Source organism: Stenella coeruleoalba (assembly GCF_951394435.1).
Source record: "Stenella coeruleoalba genome assembly, chromosome: 2".
In the NCBI taxonomy this organism is placed as follows: domain Eukaryota; kingdom Metazoa; phylum Chordata; class Mammalia; order Artiodactyla; family Delphinidae; genus Stenella; species Stenella coeruleoalba.
This window is the reverse complement of record NC_137147.1, coordinates 63,037,503-63,059,998: the sequence shown is the minus strand read 5'-3', so window position 1 is coordinate 63,059,998 and position 22,496 is coordinate 63,037,503. Positions and strand designations below refer to the sequence as shown.

The 22,496-nt window shown below is 39.9% G+C and overlaps 1 protein-coding gene across 1 annotated transcript in view; it reads right to left on the bottom strand.

The window, feature by feature from the left end:
- BAZ1A (bromodomain adjacent to zinc finger domain 1A) overlaps positions 1 to 22,179 on the bottom strand; it is a 94,300-nt gene extending 72,121 nt beyond the window's left edge. Inside the window, exons 1-3 of the mRNA XM_079914286.1 lie at positions 21,979 to 22,179; positions 21,364 to 21,534; positions 10,332 to 10,610 (exon numbers count right to left, since the gene is read on the bottom strand). Of these exons, the coding sequence (XP_079770412.1) occupies positions 10,332 to 10,610; positions 21,364 to 21,476 (392 nt within the window). The 5' untranslated portion in view covers positions 21,477 to 21,534; positions 21,979 to 22,179. The remainder of the gene's footprint in view (positions 1 to 10,331; positions 10,611 to 21,363; positions 21,535 to 21,978) is intronic.
- Between the last annotated feature and the right edge of the window lie 317 nt (positions 22,180 to 22,496).

Here is a 22,496-nt window from a genome sequence, read left to right as displayed (position 1 = left end):
TTTTCTATTAATAATTATATCATCAGTATACTAGGGTCATCAGGAACTAAAGACTGAAACAACAATTTGAGGATGTTCCTTAGGTCTCTCCTTGGCTAAGAACCAGGAATTTTGACCTTAAAAGGGCAGTAGTATAAGCTGACCAATAGAAAGTCTTCTATTTGAAAGAACTATAATAAACTTAATTAATATACGTTGTTAAAAGTTATATATTATATCTGCACCTAAATAAGAAGCCTTCCTCTTCAATTCTTTCTATTAATTTATATTTTTCTCTGTCTTCAAATTTCTAGTCAAATAACCCTTTTCCAAAACTTCTCCTTGGATTAATCCCACCTGGATCCACTCACTGATATCCAAGCATGTATGTTTAAATCAAAATAACTGTACTGTTCCTCACTTACACCTTTTATGTTCATCTTATCTCCTCAATATATTTAGTATTTCCCTTTGTCCTCAACATTAATGCATTTTAATTCATTATGATTCACTAATATCATTTAGGTTAGCAATACAAAAAGGAGCTCAAAGATTAAAAAGTCCATTTTCTCATTTCCAATTCTAATATAAGTACCTACTCTCTACATTTTAGGTTTTTATGCTAATTTTCTTTTATTCATTAGACTAAAGTGCTTGAAGCATTCCACCAATGCAACATAGAAAGCCACAGGGACTATACCTTGATATCTGAATAGATAAGAGCTCTAGGTGGCTGGTCTCTATTTGATGCCAAAATTGATATCAGTTTGTAAGATTAAAAAGAATTTCATAATCTTCATTTTACAAGGCAGTTCTAAAAACAATACTGAACTGTAGTATCTTATGCTTCTTGACTAGATAGCATTTCTAAGTGTTAAATCTAAATAGTATGGGTATAATATGTGGGAAAATCTAGCTATCAGTGAAACTCCGGTGCAAATCCAATTCTGCTATTGTATTGATTTAACCTACATTGGAGAAAAGGTCTGTCATTAAGTCATAGGTCAGAGATTATGTGGAAAAAAATGCAGTTTATTATTTTCAAAGAGCAAATTCACACAAGGCTAACAAAAGGAATAACTTTCTCCATCCTCAGAAAAAGGTAATACTCCAAGTAAGCTTTTTAGGAACACACAGTTTAGCGAGTTTATGCAAAACCAATTAGAAATGGTGCATGTGGTTTTCTAATGTAAGAAGACATCCAAATCATTACTAAGTGAAAAAGCTACTTTTTTATTTTTAATTTAGTGTAGTACAGAAAAAAAGAGAACTATGCACTAATTTTTTGACTGTGGTTATCTCTGAAAGGAGCATTTGGGAAATGCACTCCAGGCCTTCACCTTTTACTTTTCTCTCCTGTATATAAATTTTTATAGGAAAAAAAACAGATTTTTAAAAAATTATAAACTTCAGCCTTGATAATATAATTTTTTTTAATTTAAAGACTTTGGTTTTTTAGAGCAGCTTTAGATTCATAGCAAAATTGAGAGGAAGACAGAGATCTCCCATATACTCCTTGCCCCTGCCACATGCATAACCCCTCTGTCAATATCCCACACCAGAGAAGTAACACTTGTTAACAATCAATGCACCTACATTAACACATCATTATCACCTGAAGTTCATAGTTTACATGAAGTTTCACTATTGGTGCTGTACATTCTATGGGTTTGGATAAATGTATCCATCATAGTACCACCGGGTATTTTTACTGCTTTAAACATCCTCTGTGCTCAACCTATTCACCTCCCCTGTACCCCATTCAACCCCTGGCAATCACCGATCTTTTCATTGTCTCCATAGTTTTGCCTTTTCTAGAAAGCCATATAGTAGGAATCATACCATACATATCCTTTTCAGATTGGCTTTTTTCACTTAGTAATATGCATTTAAGGTTCGTCCATGTCTTTTCATGCTCGAAGCCTCATTTCTTTTTAGCACTGAATAACATTCCATTGTCTGGATGTACTGCTGTTTATTTATTCATTCATCTACTAAAGGATATCTTGGTGCTTCCAACTTTTGGCAATCATTAATAAAGCTGCTATAAACATTCGTGTGCAGGGTTTGTGTGGACATAAGTTTTCAACTCTTTCAGGTAAATACCAACAAACAAATAACCTTTTCAAAAATTCCGGGTCACCCATCAATATCATGAGAATTAAAATGAAAGCACCTAGCACACTGCCTAGCATACAGGAAAAGTTCAATAAATGCTAGCATATTTTTATTCTGCAACGTTTTCTAACGTTACCAAATTATATACTGAGCCAGGCCAGTATACTTTGTAGTTAATGTTTACTCTATCTCCTCCTTTGCTATAAGGTGCCACTTCTTGCTTCTGTCAGTATATCTGTTGGGTTGGCCAAAAAGTTCGTAACATCTTACAGGAAAACCCGAATGAACTTTTTGGCCAACCCAATACTTTTAGAAGTACCTTCTCACCTGCTGCTTCACATTTCCTATGAATCTTTCAGCTACCAGAACATCTTGACTGTGCTTATAAAATGTCTGAAAACAAGTTGCCCAAAGCCTACTTTTAACTAAAAAAAATTACCAAATATACAATTATATTCTGACTCATTTTTAAAAATTCTTTCAAACTCTAGTCCTTTCTTTACACTGAATGATGACTCAACAGTCCAAAATGTTTTTTGTTGCATGATTTCTACCTCCTTTTTCCTGATTCAATTCACCAGTTCTACGGCTGGGGAGAGAAGATGAGTTTATCATGCAATTATTTGAGTTCTAGCTCACCATCCTCCTAATCCTTTATTAAACAATGGGTATCAGGCTTGTCAAAAAAAAAAAAAAAGATAAAGTTACTTGAAACTTGGATGTCTTGAAATCTGCTTGTGTAGCATTTTTAGAAGATCACATACAAATGAGGGATGATTGTCTTCAAAAACAAACAACTATGTCTTTCTAAGACACTGATATTATTAACTATGGGGTTTCCGCTCAGAGTTGCAACAGAGAAATTTGATTCCAAGTTACAGTGTCCCAGGCAGCTACTGTAGCCTCACATCACTACTGGCATATCCCAACAAACAAACAAAAACAAAACAAAACTGCATGACCACCAATAAACAGGTTCAAATACTAACAAGACACCTACATCAAAAGGCAATATTGGGACTTCCCTGGTGGCGCAGTGGATGGGACTCCGTGCTCCCAATGCAGGGGGCCCGGGTTCGATACCTGGTTAGGGAACTAGATCCCACACCCATGCTGCAACTAGGAGTTCGCATGCCACAACTAAGGAGCCTGCCTGCAGCAACTAAGACCCGGTGCGACCAAATAAATAAATATTTTTTAAAAAGGCAATATTATATAATACAGCTTTTAAAAATTCACATTCATTATGTCATTTTACCCTGTGAGGCAACACTGTAAGGCTGGGGGTCCATTTAACACATGAAAAAAGATTAACACTTAAGAGTTTAAATTACTTGCACAGAACCATACAGCTAATCACAAATGGCAGAATCCAAAACCAAGGACACAGTGATACTGAGAAAGAAATAATTTTGTTAAGTCAGCCCTATCTGAATTTAAATCCTACAATTTACTACTTAAAAGATTAGAATGGACGCTCCATGACTTTGCTTTGTTCACTGCTGTATCTCCAGTGTCTGGAACAGGGCAAGTATCAATAAATAATAGGTATCACTAAATACATGGTAAACAACTATCAAAAATAACACAACTTCTTTGGATCTCTGTTTCCTCATCTGTAAATAGAAACCGTAAGTCCTTGTCTCATATCTGCTGATATAATGTATATTCAAAGCATCTGGTAGTTATTTAAGAATTAACAGCCCTGACTACCAGTTTAGTGTTTCCTTCACAAGAGCAGCCATCCTCTCACTTTTCCCATAGGCTCCAGGGAAGCAGCAGAAAACAAATGGCAGCATGATTGTCAGGCAAGCTGGTGGTAAATCAGGATGGGGCATGTAAAGAATTAAACTGGTGTGGTTCAGTCAAGTAGTCTGCTGTTCTCTTTACTTCATCTGCCATAGCAATGACAAAGGATCTTCTAGAAGAATCTGTCTGCGGATTGCCAATTTCGAAACAGAAAGTCTTGGTGGGGAGGGAAGCACCTAATCTATACTTGTAAGGTGCAAAAAGAAAAGAGGGAGGGATATCTAAAGGTAAATGAGACAATAAGAATACTGAAGTGAGAAGATCCAGAGTACCCATACTGAAATAATTCAGCCTAAGGATGGGCCCATCCACTTCTCTGCAACACAGCATATTCTTTCCAGTAAATCTAATCCAGTAACTCTAATGGATGAAGAAGTCTTGAGGACTACTGCTGAGTTCTGCCAACATAGATAGAAACAAAAGGCAGATGTTATTGACAAGCAGCACAAAAGTTAAAAGCAAAGGGAAATGGTGCTGCAAACGGTACCATAAAGTATGTGAGGGCTTCCCTGGTGGCACAGTGGTTGAGAGTCCGCCTGCCGATGCAGGGGACACGGGTTCGTGCCCCGGTCCGGGAAGATCCCACATGCCACGGAGCAGATAGGTCCGTGAGCCATGGCCGCTGAGCCTGCGTGTCCGGAGCCTGTGCTCCGCAACGGGAGAGGCCACAACAGTGAGAGGCCCGCGTACCGCAAAAAAAAAAAAAAAAAAAAAGTGAAAAGACAACTCACAGAATGGGAGCAAATATCTGCAAATCATATATCTGCTAAGGGACTTATACCCCAAATCACAAAGAACTCTTACAACTCGGTAATAAAAAGATAAATAACCCAATTTAAAGATGGGCAAAGGACCAGAGAAGACATTTCTCCAAAGAAGATACACAAATGATCAATAAGTACATAAAATGATGCTCAACATTATTAGTCACTAGGGAAATGCAAATCAAAACTACAATGAGATACCACTTCACACCCACTAGGATGGCAAAATAAAAAAGACGGACAATAATAAATTGTCCATACATATGGCTTGATGAGGATGTGGACAAACTGGAACTCTCATACATTGCTAGTAGGAATGTAAAATGATGCAACTGCTTTGGAAAAGTTTGGAGATTCCTCAAATGCTAAACATAGAGTTACCAAATGACTTAGCAATTCTACTTCTAGGTATATACCCAAGAGAACTGTAAACATATGTTCACACAAAAACTTGTACAGAAATGTTTGTAACAGCATTATTTATAATTGTCCAAAAGTGGAAGCTCAAATATATATTAACTGACAAATGGATAAACAAAATGTGATAGATCCATACAGCAGAATTTCTTTATCAATAAAAAGAAATAAAATACTGATACATGCTACAACTCAGATGAACCTTGAAAACATTATAGTTAAGTGAAAGAAACCAAACACCGAAAGGTACATACTTTATGATTCCACATATATGAAATGTCCAGAATAGGCAAATCCACAGAGACAGAAAACAGATTAGCGGTTGCCAGGGGCTGAGGAGAGAGTGCAGTGGGGAGGGCCTGCTAATTGATACAGGACTTATTGGGGTGATGAAAATATTCTGGAATTAGTGGAAATCATCACATAACTAAAACCCACTGAATTGTACACTTTAAATGGGCGAATTTTACGGTGTGTGAATGTCTCAATAAAGCACATTTAACTTAAAAAGCAGAGGGAGATGTATGTCCTGTGGAAGCAAATTCTTCTAACGTCACATTCTAACTTTCAAAGAGTGGAAAGTGGGAGTAGGAGCACAGACATCTCATACTGCAGATCCTACGGATCCCATGAAGATAGTAAGTGCCTGCTATTTCTCAGCCACTGGGAGAAATCCACTGAATTCTCTAAATAAGCCCTGGAAGGATAAGCCTCAAGTCACAGTCAGATACAAAAGCCACAGGAGCCTGCAGATAGAAGTCAACAGGGATACTGAGGAAACTCAACCTGGACCTTCTCTCAGCACTGAAGCTGGATTTGCCCTAGTTGACCCCCTGAGGACGCCAGAACCTTATCACTAGCATCATCACCTCAAAACTCAACTCATCCCAAAGTTACACAAGCAGATGTGAAGCCAGAAGGGACACATGTTCCTTGGGGTCTAGAGCACTTTCCAAATGAAAAACATCATGCCAAGTCCTCTCCTCGTATCAGTGTAATAGAGTAAGAGTTTACAAGCATGACAGAGAACCAAAAAAATCAAAACGGAAAAAGCCTCTTTTTACTTGTCATTTATTGAATACTTCCTGTGTGCATGGAGCATCACATACAACATCTCAGTCAATCTTCACAATAATTCTACTACATACACAAAGAAGAGATAAGTGATGTTAAATAACTTCCCCAAAAGTTACACAAGTAGTACGTAGATGGGTGAGGTACAACTCCAACCAAAGGAAATCTAGTCAAGTTTATATATTTAAGTTATTTTAACGGAAATTTAAGTTAAAAAGGTGAAAGGATAAAGGTGTATGCAGGAACTAGTATCGAAAGTTGCAGAAATCTCAAGTCAGGCTTGAAGCTTAATTATAATATAAAATAACAGAAAACCTAGCCAATAATAGAAGAAAAATACTAACTTCCATATAACCCTCTTGGGCCAACAGGAGCATTATTCCCCTACTAAAATGCCACTATATTCTACTTATACAGCAATTCAAAAATGTGCACCCCCCAACACACTCTCATTTTAGTCTCACAATAACCTGAAAGGATGTCATTGTCCAACAAGGTCAGTCAGACTCCAAAGCCTAAACCCTTCACTATCACACAATTCTGCTTCCCATAAAACTAAAAAACTTTTCTCCAACTATAAACAAACATCAAAGATAAAGGTATTCTATTAAAACCAAGTGTTGAATGTGTATTTATTGAAGTTTTATTCATTATTCCCTTATTCTATCATTATTCTTTATACATATTTTTAAGTTTTGTTTTTTTTTGTTTGTTTGTTTTGCGGTGCGCGGGCCTCTCACTGTTCTGGCCTCTCCCATTGCGGAGCCCAGGCTCCGGACGCGCAGGCTCAGCGGCCATGGCTCACGGGGCCCAGCAGCTCCGCGGCATGTGGGATCCTCCCGGACCGGGGCACGAACCCGTGTCCCCTGCATCGGCAGGCAGACTCTCAACCACCGCACCACCAGGGAAGCCCCAAAGTCCTTTTTACATTTACCACACATTTAAGAAAAAGCAAAAAATGAAACAAAAATATTTGCAACAAAGTGACAAAGACTTTAATATGCCTAGTATTTAACAAAGACCTTTCATAAATCTACTGATGACAAAAAAGCCAAAAGTAAAATGAGCAAAGGACCTGAAAAGCAAATAAACACTGAGATATCATCAGATTTGGCAAAGATGAAAAGACTAAAATAACCAGTGTTAGTGTGAGTCTAGGGAACCCAGGGCTTGCCTCTATGGCATTCTGGACCTGGATGCTTCTGAATTACCTCGTTCATACGTTTATTTTAATACCCGGCAAGTTGACATGTTTGTCTCTCCCTTCACTGAACTCTTTAAGGACATCTTAATCCTTGTTATATCCCCAGTAACTAGTGTCTAGCTTCTATGTGACACTCATGAATCACCTAAGCAACATGTCCATGAAAGGCAAAATCAGAGCAATCAGGAATATCTGGGTCTGAGATGAGAGCAAAGATGGCTAGACTCTGATAGTATTACTTCCTGAGGCCTCTGCATCTTACCATCTACCCAGCTGCTGAAGGCAAAAAATTCAATGAGTCATCCAAGATTTCTCCTTTCCTGCACAAAGATTAAGAATGGCCAGTAAGCCAGAAGAAGTGTGTTTCTTCTTTTCTTTTTGAGGTTCACATTGAATCCACTATAGGATTCTTTTTTGTGTGTGTGTGGTACGCGGGCCTCCCACCACTGTGGCCTCTCCTGCTGCGGATCACAGGCTCCAGACGCGCAGGCTCAGCGGCCATGGCTCACGGGCCCGGCCGCTCCGCGGCATGTGGGATCCTCCCGGACTGGGGCACGAACCCGTGTCCCCTGTATCGGCAGGCGGACCCTCAACCACTGCGCCACCAGGGAAGCCCCTAGGATTCTTTTTTTTAAATTAATTAATTAATTTTATTTTTGGCTGCGTTGGCTCTTCATTGCTGCACGCGGGTTTTCTCTAGTTGCAGCGAGCGAGTGCTATTCTTCGTTGCAGTGTGCGGGCTTCTCACTGCAGTGGCTTCCTTTGTTGCAGAGCATAGGCTCTAAGTGCATGGGCTTCAGTAGTTGTGGCACGAGGGCTCAGTAGTTGTGGCTCTCCAGCTCTAGAGTGCAGGCTCAGTAGTTGTGGCACACGGGCTCAGTTGCTCCACGGCATGTTGGATCTTCCCAGACCAGGGATCCAACCCGTGTCCCCTGCATTGGTAGGAGGGTTCTTAACCTCTGTGCCACCAGGGAAGTCTGAAGAAGTATGTTTCTAATGAATAATCAATAAAATTGTGACTCTTAGATTTCCCATTTCTACAATGTACCCTAGTTTACTACTGTCATTAAAGCTACAACTATCTGAAGCCCATTTTTAAGGTACAACCAAAAAAAGCTATACAAAAAACACTGAACAACTATATTTCTAGACGTAAGCAATATTTAACCTAATGTTAAAGGTTAACGTATCCCAATGATTTTTAAGTTAGAAAACACTTTTGGCATAAGTCAAATAAAACAATGACTATAAGGAGAAAAAAAAATTGTCCTGGTCCCCAAACAGGCCCTATTATTCCTTTTGGTGATATAGATTGGTATGTTCTTGGTGGGATTACTGGTGACATATCAATCTTTCCTCTTGAAAATAAAGATTTTTTTTCCCAAAAGTCATGAGACAAATGAAAAATCCTTCAATTTTTACCATTTGTTGCTTCTACAATTAAAAAAAGAACTTATTGGGCTTCCCTGGTGGCGCAGTGGTTGAGAGTCCGCTTGCCGATGCAGGGGACGCGGGTTCGTGCCCTGGTCCGGGAAGATCCCACACGCCGCGGAGCGGCTGGGCCCGTGAGCCATGGCCGCTGAGCCTGCACGTCCGGAGCCTGTGCTCCACAACGGGAGAGGCCGCAACACTGAGAGGCCCGCGTACCACAAAAAAAAAAAAAGAACTTCTTCAATTCTTCACCAAAATCAAATCCAAGCAAATTCAGATCTTAATATAAACACCTCCTGGATGTTTAAGATTCATGCAGAGTAGCATTTAATAACTAAAATGGATTACATTAAAGACATTATTCTGAAATTACATAAAAACTCATGATGATTCTCCAAAATAAGATAATAAAGAACATAATTATTGACATATAATTAAGAACATATATAGTAAGTTTTGACTGCTAAAGTTTAAAATTCAAAAAGAGAGCCTTCCCTGGTGGTCCAGTGGTTAAGAATCAGCCTTCCAATGCAGGGGACATGGGTTCGATCCCTGGTCTGGGAACTAAGATACCACACGCTGCAGGGCAACTAAGCCTGTGTGCCACAACTACTGAGCCCACACGCCGCAAAGAAGAGCTCATGCGCCACAGCGAAAGATCCCACATGCTGCAACGAAGACTCAGTGCAGCCAAACAAATAAATATTAAAAAAATAAAATTCAAAAAGAAAAAAATTTTTATTCAGGTTAACAAAGGGGAAAAAGCATCCCAAAATAGTCACTGCCTCAAAAGTCAGGAGGCTATAAAAAGTTTTAATGCAAATAAGGATTACTGTAATAAATATCAGTGACTAGCCAATCACAAATGCTTAAGATTTCAGGAAAGCAATGATACTTTTTAATTTAGTACCATAGATAAACTCAATTTAACTTTGCAATATGAAAAACCCACTTTTTTCTTGAAGACCTGGGTAAAAGAGAAAAGAACTTAGTAGAGTATATAAAATTCAGTCTTCATCTTATCAAAGACCTACTAAAACCCAGCAAGAAATACAGGCATATTCAAACTAATAGGTAACGTAATGAGAACACAGTAGATATCTTTAAGATTTTTTACTCTTAAATAGAGGTGAAACTTCGATATAATAGAACATACAGTAAATAAGAAAGAGAAGGAAGGTGGTTTATAAAGTAATGGACTAATCTTCAGATATTTTGAGTGAAAAAAGGTATAAACTACAGTATGTTACCTTTCACGTTGAAAGGAGCAGGAGATTGTGTGTGTGTGTGTGTGTGTGTGTGTGTGTGTGTGCGTGCGTGCACGCGTATGTACATGTTTTTGGTGGTCTATATAAAAATTAGCTTTGGAAAAATAAATAAGAAACTGTTAATACAAGGGCTATCTTGGGGGAGGGTAACATGGTAGGTGGAAAAGAGTAAAAGGTAAGCTTTTCCTCAGTTCATCCCTGTGTGTACTTTGAATTTGATCAATGTGAATGTATGTATAACAAAAGAAAAAATTAAAAGTACTTTACCTTGCACCATTGTTCCTACTGACTTCCACAGTTTCTTTAACAAAATATCGATCCTTGACATACGCAAAAATATCATCACAAATTTCATGTAAGCGTGAACGATGGGTAAGGTTGGTCAAGTATAAAACTGGAATAATTAGTGGTTCTGGAAAACTCTGAAGATTCTGTCTTGCTTTTTTTTCTGACTCAAGTGCTTCCTGATAGGTCAGTCCAGGTCTACCCGTCACAGCACAACTCCACACCAGACTGTTGCACAGAATAGTTCGTTCAAAAAAGTCACTGATTAAAAAACAAAAACAAAAGCGCATTACCTATCATTTCACAAATTTTACATTAAAAGCTGATAAAGGATTGTTCCTTTATTGCAAAATTTTACATAGACTCATAGAACTCAAACAAAAGTTTAGTAACTGGTCAACTTACACATTAATATTACAAACATAAGAAAAAGTATATTTAAACTAGACATTTATATTTTGCAATTTACAGGTACATTCAGCCAAAATTGGATTTTGATTTCTATCAGTTTTGAAACTGAAGTGAAACAAAATAAACTCAACCTTTCTTTTTTCCTTCTCATTTTTAAGCTTTTTGTTCCAAAGCAGTCAAAACATTGTCAATTCAAGCACTTAACTATGAATTTTGAAAGGCTTTAACATAATAGTGAAAAACTGGGAAATCTAAGCGTCAAACAATAAGAGAAAAGTTGAATAAATTATAGTACTTCATATAATGAAAAATCACAGTCATGAAACAGAAGGAGAGTTCTTAAATAATGTAAACAGGGAAAACAACTTTCCAGTCTGCTTCCCTCCCATATTTTTTCAAAGTAAAAGCTTATCCAAACAATATATATAATACAGTCCCACCTGTGTTAAAATTAAAAAAGAGAAAGGAAGAAAAAGAAAGGGTAGAAGGAAGGAAAGAAGGAAGGAAGGAAGGAAAGTAGCGAAAGATAACTTAAGGAAGCATAAAACATTCCTGGAATGTTATACAAAAATCAAGGTAACAGCTCTAGAATGGGGATGGGACTTAGGGACCATTCTACCCAGTGCTTTTCTGCAGTTAGGATTTCTTACTATAAGCACTAATTTCTTTTCAAAAACTCTATTCAGTCATTTTTAAAATGTGAGAGATCTACTATATGGAAAGATTTCTAAGGTATATTAAAGAGAAAAAAACTCAAAATCACTGAATGACATAATTCCAAATGCATTAATTATAACAATAGCAAAAACGTGCAAATGATCGTATTTATACAAATACCATAAACAGATGTTCCCTATGGAGAAAGGGAGGGACTGGGAAGAGGAGAATTTGTTATTCTAAATAGTTCCATATTGTTTGAATTTTTATAATGAGCATGTATTCATATTGTTTTTATAATAAAAATATTTTTTAAACAGAAAAGGTTAGACATATGCAAAAAGATTAACAGTAGTTGCCTCTAAGTGGTTAAGATATGGGTAAATATTTTGCCCGCCTCTACATTTCAGTCTACTTTTCAACATATGTAACCAACATAATTCACTATTCTCTAACTTTTTCTCCTTCCTGAAATACCCCTTTCCTTCTCATCATTCTAAAAACTATTAAAACTGTTACATGTTTATTTCCTTGTTAGTGTATCTGTACAGGTTACCCCTGTAGTAGTCTGATCTCCAAAGAAGATTTGGAGTAATTCCATTAAGATAGTTTCATTTGCATATTTGTCTGTAGATTCTATGAGAACAACAAAAAATGAAATCTATGGAAGTAAAGAGAAACTAATCATACCTTAACATAAATGAGATCTAAAGAGATAATAATATACATATGTCAACTTACATGACTAATTCAGTACAAGGGAAATCCTTTTGAAGTATGTACCATTTAGTAATGGGGATAATGGGTGTATATCCTTAAAATACAAAGTAAAAAGTGATTATCTTTACAAAACAGAGGCAGATATCCTTCGGGAATTCAGAGGAGGGGAAGGAGGAGAGGCAGGCACAAAAGATCAAGAAATGCTAGAACATCTTTGGGAGGAACTGGCATGAAGAGTTAGGATGAAAAGGAAAAGTGGAGTTGAAGGAAAAAATGCCGGAGGAAAAAAATGAATATAATTTGATTCTTATAATAAAATCTATGTCAGATAAATAGCTAAGTGAGAGGCAACAGACATACCCAATAGAGGGTTATCAACAGGGCAAAATAAAATGAATGAATGGGTGGATCTTGAAAGAGGTCTTATTTAATTTTTACTGCCTAAAACTGCAGTTCACTTAGAAAGCTTTATAAAAGTTTTAAACTTTTTCCTTTAGAAACAAACACAGATTCCCAAGCCACATATATCATGTGTGTGAGATATTCTAATAATTTAAACTATTTATCTAGTACTACAGGTGACCTTTGAACTATGGGGGGAGGGAAGGATAGAGGTGTTATCTCCACACAGTCAAAAATCTGTGTATAACTTTACCATCAGCCCTCCTTATCCATGGTCAACTGTAAGAAAAATATATTTCAAATCTAGATGTTATACATTAACTAGTCTCTAAGCTAGTGCTATCAAAAGTAGAATGCTAGCTACACATATAATTTAAAATTTTCTAGTGGCCACATTTAAAAATTTTTAAAGACATACTAATGAAATTAATATATTTTATTTAACCCAATATATTCCAAAATAGTTCAATATGTAATCAATATTGAAATAGTTTATTTTTTCTTTTTGGTACCAAGTCTTCAAAATCCAGTATGTATTTTACATTTACTGCGCATCTTAATTCTGACTAGTCACCTTTCAAGTTCTTAATAACCAATGGCTCCTGCATTGGACAGCACAGCTCTAGCCATAGCAGGTGGGTATTTGATAGCCTGGGGTATTTGCTGCCATTGCAGGGGGACAGACTTTAGACTCAGCTGCAATAAACACTATTCTGTTTAGATTTGTTACCATTGTTCAAAATACCAAGGAGAAGAATGGCACAAGTGCCACAAACCTCCATTAAACGTGGATAGACAGTAACCAGCGACAGTACAGCTACCCTTCTTCACCCAGGTTCCCAGAGCCTCCTGCAAAGTGTTTGTTCTGTTTGTTTCCTTTGTGTCTATCTACCCTACAAAGGTCTTACATTACAGTCCTGCCGTGCACAAAGATCCACCCTCAGGAGGAGGGAGGCAGGACACACTACCACAGCGGCCATCTTTTTAAATTAATTTTTATTGGAATTTTCTTTCACAGTGGCCATTTTAAAGCAAGGGAAATAAAGCCCAAGGCTACTTCTCCCTATTCATCACTCCCTATTCATCATGGCACCATCTCTAACATTACACACCTTCACTTACATCCACTTCTATATTCTGCTCTTCATCCATTCAACATACACATTCAAATGTGTAGGATTTTGTTAGTAATGCTGAAACTCTAGGGGATAGGTTACAGTGCCTCTTCAATTTCAATATTATAAGAATATAAATAACGAAAATCTTACAAGCAGCACATTTTTATTATTGTGAGTAAAACTTTATAAAACACAAAGTACTATTTTATATCAGTTTAGACTAATACAGGTTATTATGTCTCCAATTTATTGCTACGTTCCTTCAACAATCCTCTTTACTAGAGATGAGCGTACTACTGGCCCGGAGGTCAAATCCAGACTTCCACCTGTTTGTCGAGTTTTATTGGAACACAGCCACACCCACATCTTTAGGTATTGCCTATGACTGCCTCCTCACTACATCTGTAGAGTTGGGTTGGTGCAACAGACATCTAATGGCCTGAAAAGCCTAAAATATTGACTATCTGGCCCTTTAAGAAAAAGTTTGATGACCTCTGCCCTTTGCCATTATTTCTTAAGGAAAAATTGCTTCTGAGTTACCAGGTCAAGTACTGGTAAGAACACACTTCTAAAACAAAGTCAACAAATTAAGGAACAAAGGGCAACATACTGTTAACTTGCTGAGTATTTGGAAAACTAAAAACCTAAAAGAATAAGATTAAGAATGAAGTGACATAAAAACCAGAAACCAAATACAATTCAGAAAAGATAAATGCAAAGCATACTCTATTTACTTAATGGCCCAAAATGTATTAACTAGACGTAAAGCAAGGTAAGAGAGATACAGCCCAATACTGCAGAAAAGATCTAAGGGACATAAGCAAACTCCTCTGTCTACAAAATAATCAGTAACTGAGAAATGCAGCCATAGGCTAAAAACTAACACAATTCCTGACTAAAACAGCATATGGTATGCAAGAGAAGGAAAGTATGGTTTATAAGCTTAGAAAAGTAGTAATTGCTAAAAGACAGCACGGGCTGTTCTAACAATTTCCTTCACTGAAGGGGTTACAAGAGCAGGACATTAGGTGATCATGGGCATGGCAGACTATACATGCCTTAGAGGGAGAAATAACTGCTAGATGAAAATTACATTTATTACATTTATTCATAAATGGTGAGGGGGAAAGTTCAATTATAAAGCTTAGTTTAAAAAAACACTTTACTATTACTTTGCACTTTACTTAGTGCTACCTCAGACGAACTTAAGATACTGACATACAAGGCAGGCTCCTAAAATCTGCAGATGACATTATGGTGAGGAATAGCAATACAGATTTTTAAAATCTAGACAATGAAGACTTAAGTAGAAATCAACAAAGGTGAAACATTATAGCTCCATCTTTCAGGACCCAACTCATATGTTATCTCCTATCTGAGGGCATCCTCAATTCCCCAGCAGTTATCAGTTCCATTTTCTATCAGTTCCATTTTCTATGTTTCCATTACACTGGCTCCTCAGAACATATGTGATTTATGCCACTGTGTTATAGACATACAATCACTTCTCACTAGAGGGGGACAAATTATCTCAGCATTTCCAAAGACTTTCCAAAGTACAGTGTCAAGAATAAGCAAATATATTCTCATCGGCAGTCCACATATACTTTTATGTTTATCTAAAAAGAGAAAGTACACATGTGAATGGGAAGAAGAAAGCAAAGTATCTGAATCTCAGCTTTGTCACTTGTACAATATGACTTGGGTAATTTATACAAACTTCACTGAACCTGGTTCCCCTTCTGTAAAATGGGAACAATGTGTTCCATAAACAGTTAATATGAAAATTAAATAATACAGTATGCCCAACATACTATATGTGCACTCAATAAACATATCAATTCTTACTGCTTAGGTACCCTATTCGCAGAGAGATCCTAGAAGAATACACAGAAGAATAACCTGTACGGTAGAGCAACAATGTCAGAAGAACACATATAAGACCTGAGAATCTGTGAAGAGAAAGTTTGGCATTGGGAAGGAGGTTAGGAAAAGGGATTAACTGTAGAAGGATTATCAGTGAACATCCAAAATCCAATCTGGATGCCCCAAGTATAAAATCTTATCAGCTGCATAGTGGTAGACTATTTGCAAAGAGGGTTGAAGGTGTGCAGGCTCCTTAGAAATGACTTTCACACTCTTCTCACAAGAGGTAGAGCCTATTTCACCACCCCTTGAATCTGGGCTGGACCTGAGATTGGCTTTGACCAACAAAATACAGAAATGACATTGAGAGATGTCTACTCTCACCCTCCTGGAACTCTGAGACCAAGGTCTCTGGAAGAAGAAGCCCAAGTTGCTTTCTGAGGATGAAAGACCACATGGTGAGAAATGCCATCCCAGTATATTAAATTATCACATAATACACTTTAAATATGTTACAATTCTGTTTGTCAATTATACCCGAATAAAGCTAGAAAACACACACACACACACAAAGAAAAGCCATCCCAGCTGAGGTCCCTGACACATGACTGAGGCCACCTCTTACTCCATCTAGCCTCAGCCAAGCCTGACTTCATCTGACTTCACCTAAATGAGAGAGCACAGAGAAATGAGCAGCAACCACAATGGCAACCCAAAGAATAGTGGGCAAACAAAATGGATGGCTCTCTGAGCCACTAAATTTTAGAGTGGCGTGTTATAAGTAACTGATAGATATATCCCGTCTGCAGAAAAGAAACATGGTAGCCTGCTAAGCAGATAAAAGGTTAAAATGCAAAAAAAAGAAAAAAAAAAGTATTTAGGAATCTCTGTTATACCATCCACAGAAAAAGGACTCATAGACCCAAATACCTGGGCCATGTGGCAGACTTATTCCTAAAGAGGAGCTGAACATCTAACTTGAAGACGCTAGCTATTAAGATTATCCTACTCTCCTTGAAAACCCTATGCTCACGAAAGGGCCTTCTGATAATAACTAGATTTCATACATAGCTTATTATCAGTTTGGGGACTGGTCTATGTGAAGGGCCCTTTTCCCTATAAATTAATGGCATTCTGGTTTTTACATACAGTATCTAGAATTTAATCACTTGGGAGTGTAGTAAAAAAGTCAAATGTCTGAGCAGACTGTAGATCATGGTACCTTCACAAAGATCTAGGCAGCCAGCTTGAATTCCAAGCAATGCCCCTATGTTTTTGGTGCATATTTATGCAAACTTTAACAAATATTAGGAAGAATTCTCTATAATAAGCATTATGTGATGGTAAATATGAAAACAAACTCTAGAGTCTTAGGTATGTGAGTGAGAACTCTAGTGTCACCAGTTGCTAGATAGGTCGTTTTTGAACTGATCTTGGACTTACTCTTCCTGCCTCAATCCCAACCTCCTCATCTGTAAAAAGAGGACAGTTGAAAGGACTGAATTAACAAGTTGAGGAGCTGATGAACAATGAAAACAGGATGCTTTATAAATTAGTCAAACACTTTTCACTGGACAGCCAGATTGAAACATAAGCTGGTCTGTCAGTGATGTTGTGGAAGAGACTCCTACATTGTATATGAAAAGTGTGATTCACTCACAGATGGGAAATACATTCCAATTCCAAGAGTCTAAATGCCTAAAAACAGAAGTCATTTTATTAAGGAGATTAAAGTCACTATGTAATACAAATCATTTTCCTAGCCCACAAATCTAGAATTTCTGGTGTTCAGACTTGACTGCTCCTTATTTGAACAATCCAGACAAAAAAAAAAATTTTTTTAAACAAAATTATTGTCTGCTAACTAATTACAGAATAAATTTTTATCTCCTTTAAAAGATTAAACTATGCACTTTATTCTGTTCTCTTTATCTACGAGCTTCGTTTTTCTTATATTTTTTCCCCTAGGTTCCATATATAAGTGAGATCATACGGTATTTGCTTTTCTCTGTCCAACATTTCACTTAGCATAATGCCCTTGAGGTCCATAGGTATTGCTGTAAATGGCAAGATTTCATTCTTTTTTAAGACTGAATAATATTCCATTGTGTATATGTACATCTTCTTCATCCATTTATCCATCAATGGACACTTAGGTTGTTTCCATATCTTGGCTATTATAAATAATGCTGCAATGAACATGAGGATGCATATATCTTTTCGAATTAGTGTTTTCATTTTCTTTGGATAAATACCCAGAAATGGAATTGCTGTATCAATATGGCAGTTCTGTTTGTAATTTTTTGAGGAACCCCCATACTATTTCCCATAATGGCGGCACCAATTTATATTCTTATCAATAGCGCATGAGGGTTTGTTTTTCTCCACATCCTCCCCAATACTTGTTATTTCTAGTCTTTTTGATAACAGCCATTCTAACATGTGTGAAGTGATACCTCATTATGGCTTTGATTTGACTTTCCTTGATGATTAATGATGTAGAGCACCTGTTGGCTCTCTGAATCTCTTCTCTGGAAAAATATCTGTTCAGATCTTCTGTCCATTTTTAAATCAAGTTGTTTTGGTATTTTTGCTATTGAGTTATATGAGCTCTTTGTATATTTTGAGTATTAGTCCCTTGTCAGATATAAGATTTACAAATATTTTCTTCCATTTCGTAGGCTGCCTTTTCATTTTGTTAATGGTTTCCTTTGCTGTGAAGACACTTTTTAGTTTGACATAGTCCCACCCACTAGTTTACTTTTGCTTTTATTGCTTTTGGTGTTGAATTCAAAAAAAAAATCATTGCCAAGATGTATGTCAAGGAGCTTACCACCTATGTTTTCTTCTAGGAGTTTTATGGTTTCAGGTCTTATGTTCAAGTCTTTAATCCATTTGGAGTTAATTTTTGTGTATGGTGTAAGACAGTGGCCCAGTTTCATTCTTTTGCACTTTAGCTTATGCATTCACCTACAGTTAATGTGCTATTTTTAATGAGTCTTCTTTATTTATGGAAAGCAGGTCAAACAAGAGCTAGCAATTAAAGAGCATATAGTTAAAACAAACAAACAAAATAAAGGAGTTTGAACTGTATAATCACCAAGTAACCATCTTTGTCATAGTCCCTGTCTCAAAGAATTCAGGGTCTAGGAAAAGAGAAAATGTGATGCAACAAATACATTGCATTACTGTGCAATAACTGCAGATGTTACACTAGATAAAATGAAGGGTGACCGTTGCTGCTAGAAGGACAAAGGAGGAAGTGTTAGGCTATGATATCAGGTAAGACACACAAAACACTATTTAGCAATTAAAAGGTCACTGGCAACCTGTACTAACCAGAGTTAGAGGCAGTTACTTTGCATTATGCTGGGAAGTGAAAAAGGTGCGGAGGTGTAGTAAAACTCTTTGAGACTGATAGAGAAAGTTATATTCAAGAAATCAAAAACCCGAGCAAATAGGTGAGCATAGTGATCTTCAGACAAATACAAAAGAAAAATATTCAAAATAATGTACTTAAAGGATAATCTTCAAACAAATTCACATAAACCAATTTGTGATTTAACGAATTAGTGAAAACAGATGTTTCCTTCATAGTTTCTCCAGACTTGTGGCAAGGGTCAGATTACCATAATCTGCAGACCACCATATACCATCCACCATGAATGCATTTTTAGAAAGATCTCTTTGTAATCATCTAAGAGAAAGTAATCCAAATTTTAACACAATTAAATGGCAGTCTTCTTCCAGTTTTGTGCCAATTCAAAGTCATAAACGTTAATAGCTAAGAACATCAGTAGCTCTGCTTTGGTCAGGGTAAATGATTAAATATCTTTGCTCCCAAACCAATCACCTCTCTTAAACTGCTTGTTATTTCCAAAAACCCAAACGCTTCAGCACAGAGCAAAGACATTTTAATTAAAACAAAACATTTTAATTTTAATGTCATAAGACTACAAAGGACAAAATTAAAACATTTTAATTTTAATGTCATAAGACTACAGGGGACACAGTTCCTTAACATTAATGGAAGGTAGGTTTGGAATACCAAAAATCTCCTCCTCTATCATCAAGAACCTAAGTATCTGAAAAGTGTTCAAATTCAAAGAGGCTAGGGGCCATATTTATGCTCCCTTCTAAAGTGAGAAGAGTGTCTCAAAAAGACTGCTTACATAAAAGAAGAAAAGTTTAAATTTAAGCCCATTTCCTATCTTGTTGGTGCTTTTAAATACAACTTCTTGAAAAAAATTCAGAATTACCAAGGATTTTAACCTAAATCTTCTTTAAAAGTAAGACATCATCCTTGTCAAGTTACTTAATCCAAATTCACTTAAGTAGTTACAAGACTGAACTCTATTTGAGTAACAAAACAAGTCTGTACAGGAGCAGAGTAAGATGTGCACTCGTATTTAAAAGTACTGTCTGCTGAAAAACTTCTCTAGATATGACATGTTTACGTGTAACTCCTGTGGAGCCGAAGAAAAAAGAAGGCTTGCTTAAAATAAAAGCTCAAAGGAACTGTCCTTTCTAACTTCACTAGTCATTTCTCAGACAGGTGCTGAGTTTGCTTAACGCCCTCCCTCCAGCAAGCCCCCACTCAGAAAAGGTGCTTCCTACACACAATTTATTTTGTTGCTATAACACTTGGTTTCTAAGTCACAAAGGGACTCCTTCTGAGTGGAGAGGATAAAGCATAAGAAAAAGGGAGGATCAGGCTGTTTCAGCGATTGATTAATTCAGGTTCTCACTTGGTGATCCTGTTTAAACACAGAGCTCTAAAACGCCCCGTTATTTGGTGTCACGGGACAAGGGGATCTCTTGGGATAAACCAGGCAAGGGACTAAAAATTGAGGGGTTGAAACTACACAGGCAGCAGCTCCGGATTCTTGTAAAAACAAAAGCGAGTGGCACATGTCTGGCGGCCCCATGCGCAGGGGGATAAAGAGGAGGCTGGCCGGGGTTGGAGTTGAACTTGTCTTAGCCCCCTCCCCCAACTCCCACCGCCGCGCTCCCGGCTACGCAAAACCGAAAACGAGGGGGCGCCCAGGGCCCTGCTCTCTCCCCCTCCTTTTCCCCCGCCCAGTCCCGACTTCTTCCTCACCCGGTCTCCCGGGGGCGGAGACGCCGAGTTCCCCAGGGCCGGGAGTTAGTCACCGAGAAGAGGCGGTGACAGAGCGCACGGCTCGCTTCGCACACTCCGAGGCCTAGCCGCACCCGACCAGAGGCGGCCGGCGGAGGCTCTAGCGTCCTGGGCTTGCCGGGGAGCCCCCTCCCCGGAGTCTCAACTCCGCTCCCACCCCACCCCCGCCGCTACCCTGGGCAGCTCCAACGTCAGGCTCCACTCCCGACCGAGGAAACGATGCCCAGCCCGGCCGTTTCCTGCCCCCGGGGGCAGGGATTCCCTCCCCGGACTGGGGGACCACGGCTCCATGCCGCTGACCCGAGCGGGGATCCCCTCGGCCGCCGGGCGGGGATCCCGGAACTGGCCCCGTAGCGCGCGTGTGGCCGCGGCGGGGAGGGGCGAGGCGGGGAGTTTCCGCCGCTCGGCGGCCGGGCGGCTGCCGCGACTAGAAGCTGTCCCCGCGGCCGGCCAGGGACCCCAGCCTCCTCTGCCCCGGCCGGCTCTCCCCATGCGCGCCTCGGCCGGTCGGGCCTCCCGGGGACCCCGCTCAGTCACCGTGTCGGACTCGGGGGCCAGAGAAACGCGGGCCCGCGGCCACCCGTCACTTTCCAGTCGCCCCGCCAGAAACCCGGGTCTTGGAAAAGGAGAGAGACAAAAGGACGCTGGGGAGGGAGTCCCCACTCTCCCTCGCACCCCCCGCGCCCGACCCGGCCCTTACTCGTAGTGGCGGAAGATCTCGTTGGTGACTTTACAGTAGAAAACTTCCTCGTCGGGCCGCAAGTCCGCGGGCGGCTTCTGGCTCACAAACGGCTTTCGGTGTAGCAGCGGCATCTCGTGTCCGCCCGTGGGCTCACCCGGACCCTCGGCCGCCCGCGCCGGCCCCGCTTCCCTATCAAAATTGGAGGGAAAGGAAAGCCGGTAAGGTGGGGAGCGCTCGGCGGCGGCGGCGTGGGCCGGTCCGCACGCCGGGGGAAGCTCGACTGCCTTTTGTGTGACTGACGCGCTGCGGCTGCCACCCGAGCTGAGGTCGCTCCTGTCGCGGTCGGGGTATTGAGCCAGCGGAGCCGCCCCACCGCCGCACGCCGGGCTGCCGGTTCACAATGGGGCCAAACGCCCAGCCGCGGGCAGGCGGTGCGGGAGCGGCAGCGGCCCCCTCCCCCAGCCCCTGCGGCCGCGGGGCTCAGAACGTGCTCGGCGCGCAGCCGGCCGGCCCGACGCCGCTAGGGAGCTCGATGCGGGCGGACCCCGGCGCCGCTCCGCTTTGTTCCCCCGCTCGCCTACACTTCTCTGCCGGCGCCGGCCGGCTCCCGAGCGACCACACCAAGCCCCTCACCTGCAAGCACGCCGGCTGCCACTTCTCCACCTTCTCAACTACAAAGGCGGCGAGGGGAGGCTCTGTCCCCCCGGGGGGTCGCTTCTCGCCGGCCCCTCCGCGCCTCCGGCCGCCGCTTCTCCCGTTGCCACGGCCTGGCTCCTCGCGGGGGATCGCGTCCCACCGCCACTTCCCCGCCTCTCGGAGCTCCTGGGAAGTTTCTGATCTACTTTCGGCTCAGAAGGAGGAAGAGCTGTTGGGAGGAGCTTTTCACTTCTCGCTTCTACCTTTTTATTGGCTACTCGATGACTTTTACAGCCTGTCACTGATACAGGAAGAGACGGCGGAGAGCCTGGGAGAGCTACATTATTAATTAATGGAGCAACCCCTTGTGAAGAATCAGAAGCATCCTCCATGTTTGCGATTATCAGCCCAAAGATCTGGGGAGAGCTGGGGTTTCAAACAAATAGCTAACAAAGTAAAGCCTTCCTCTTCAAGTCTGACACCAGCGCTTGGTTCCACAATGGGAAAAGGATTCC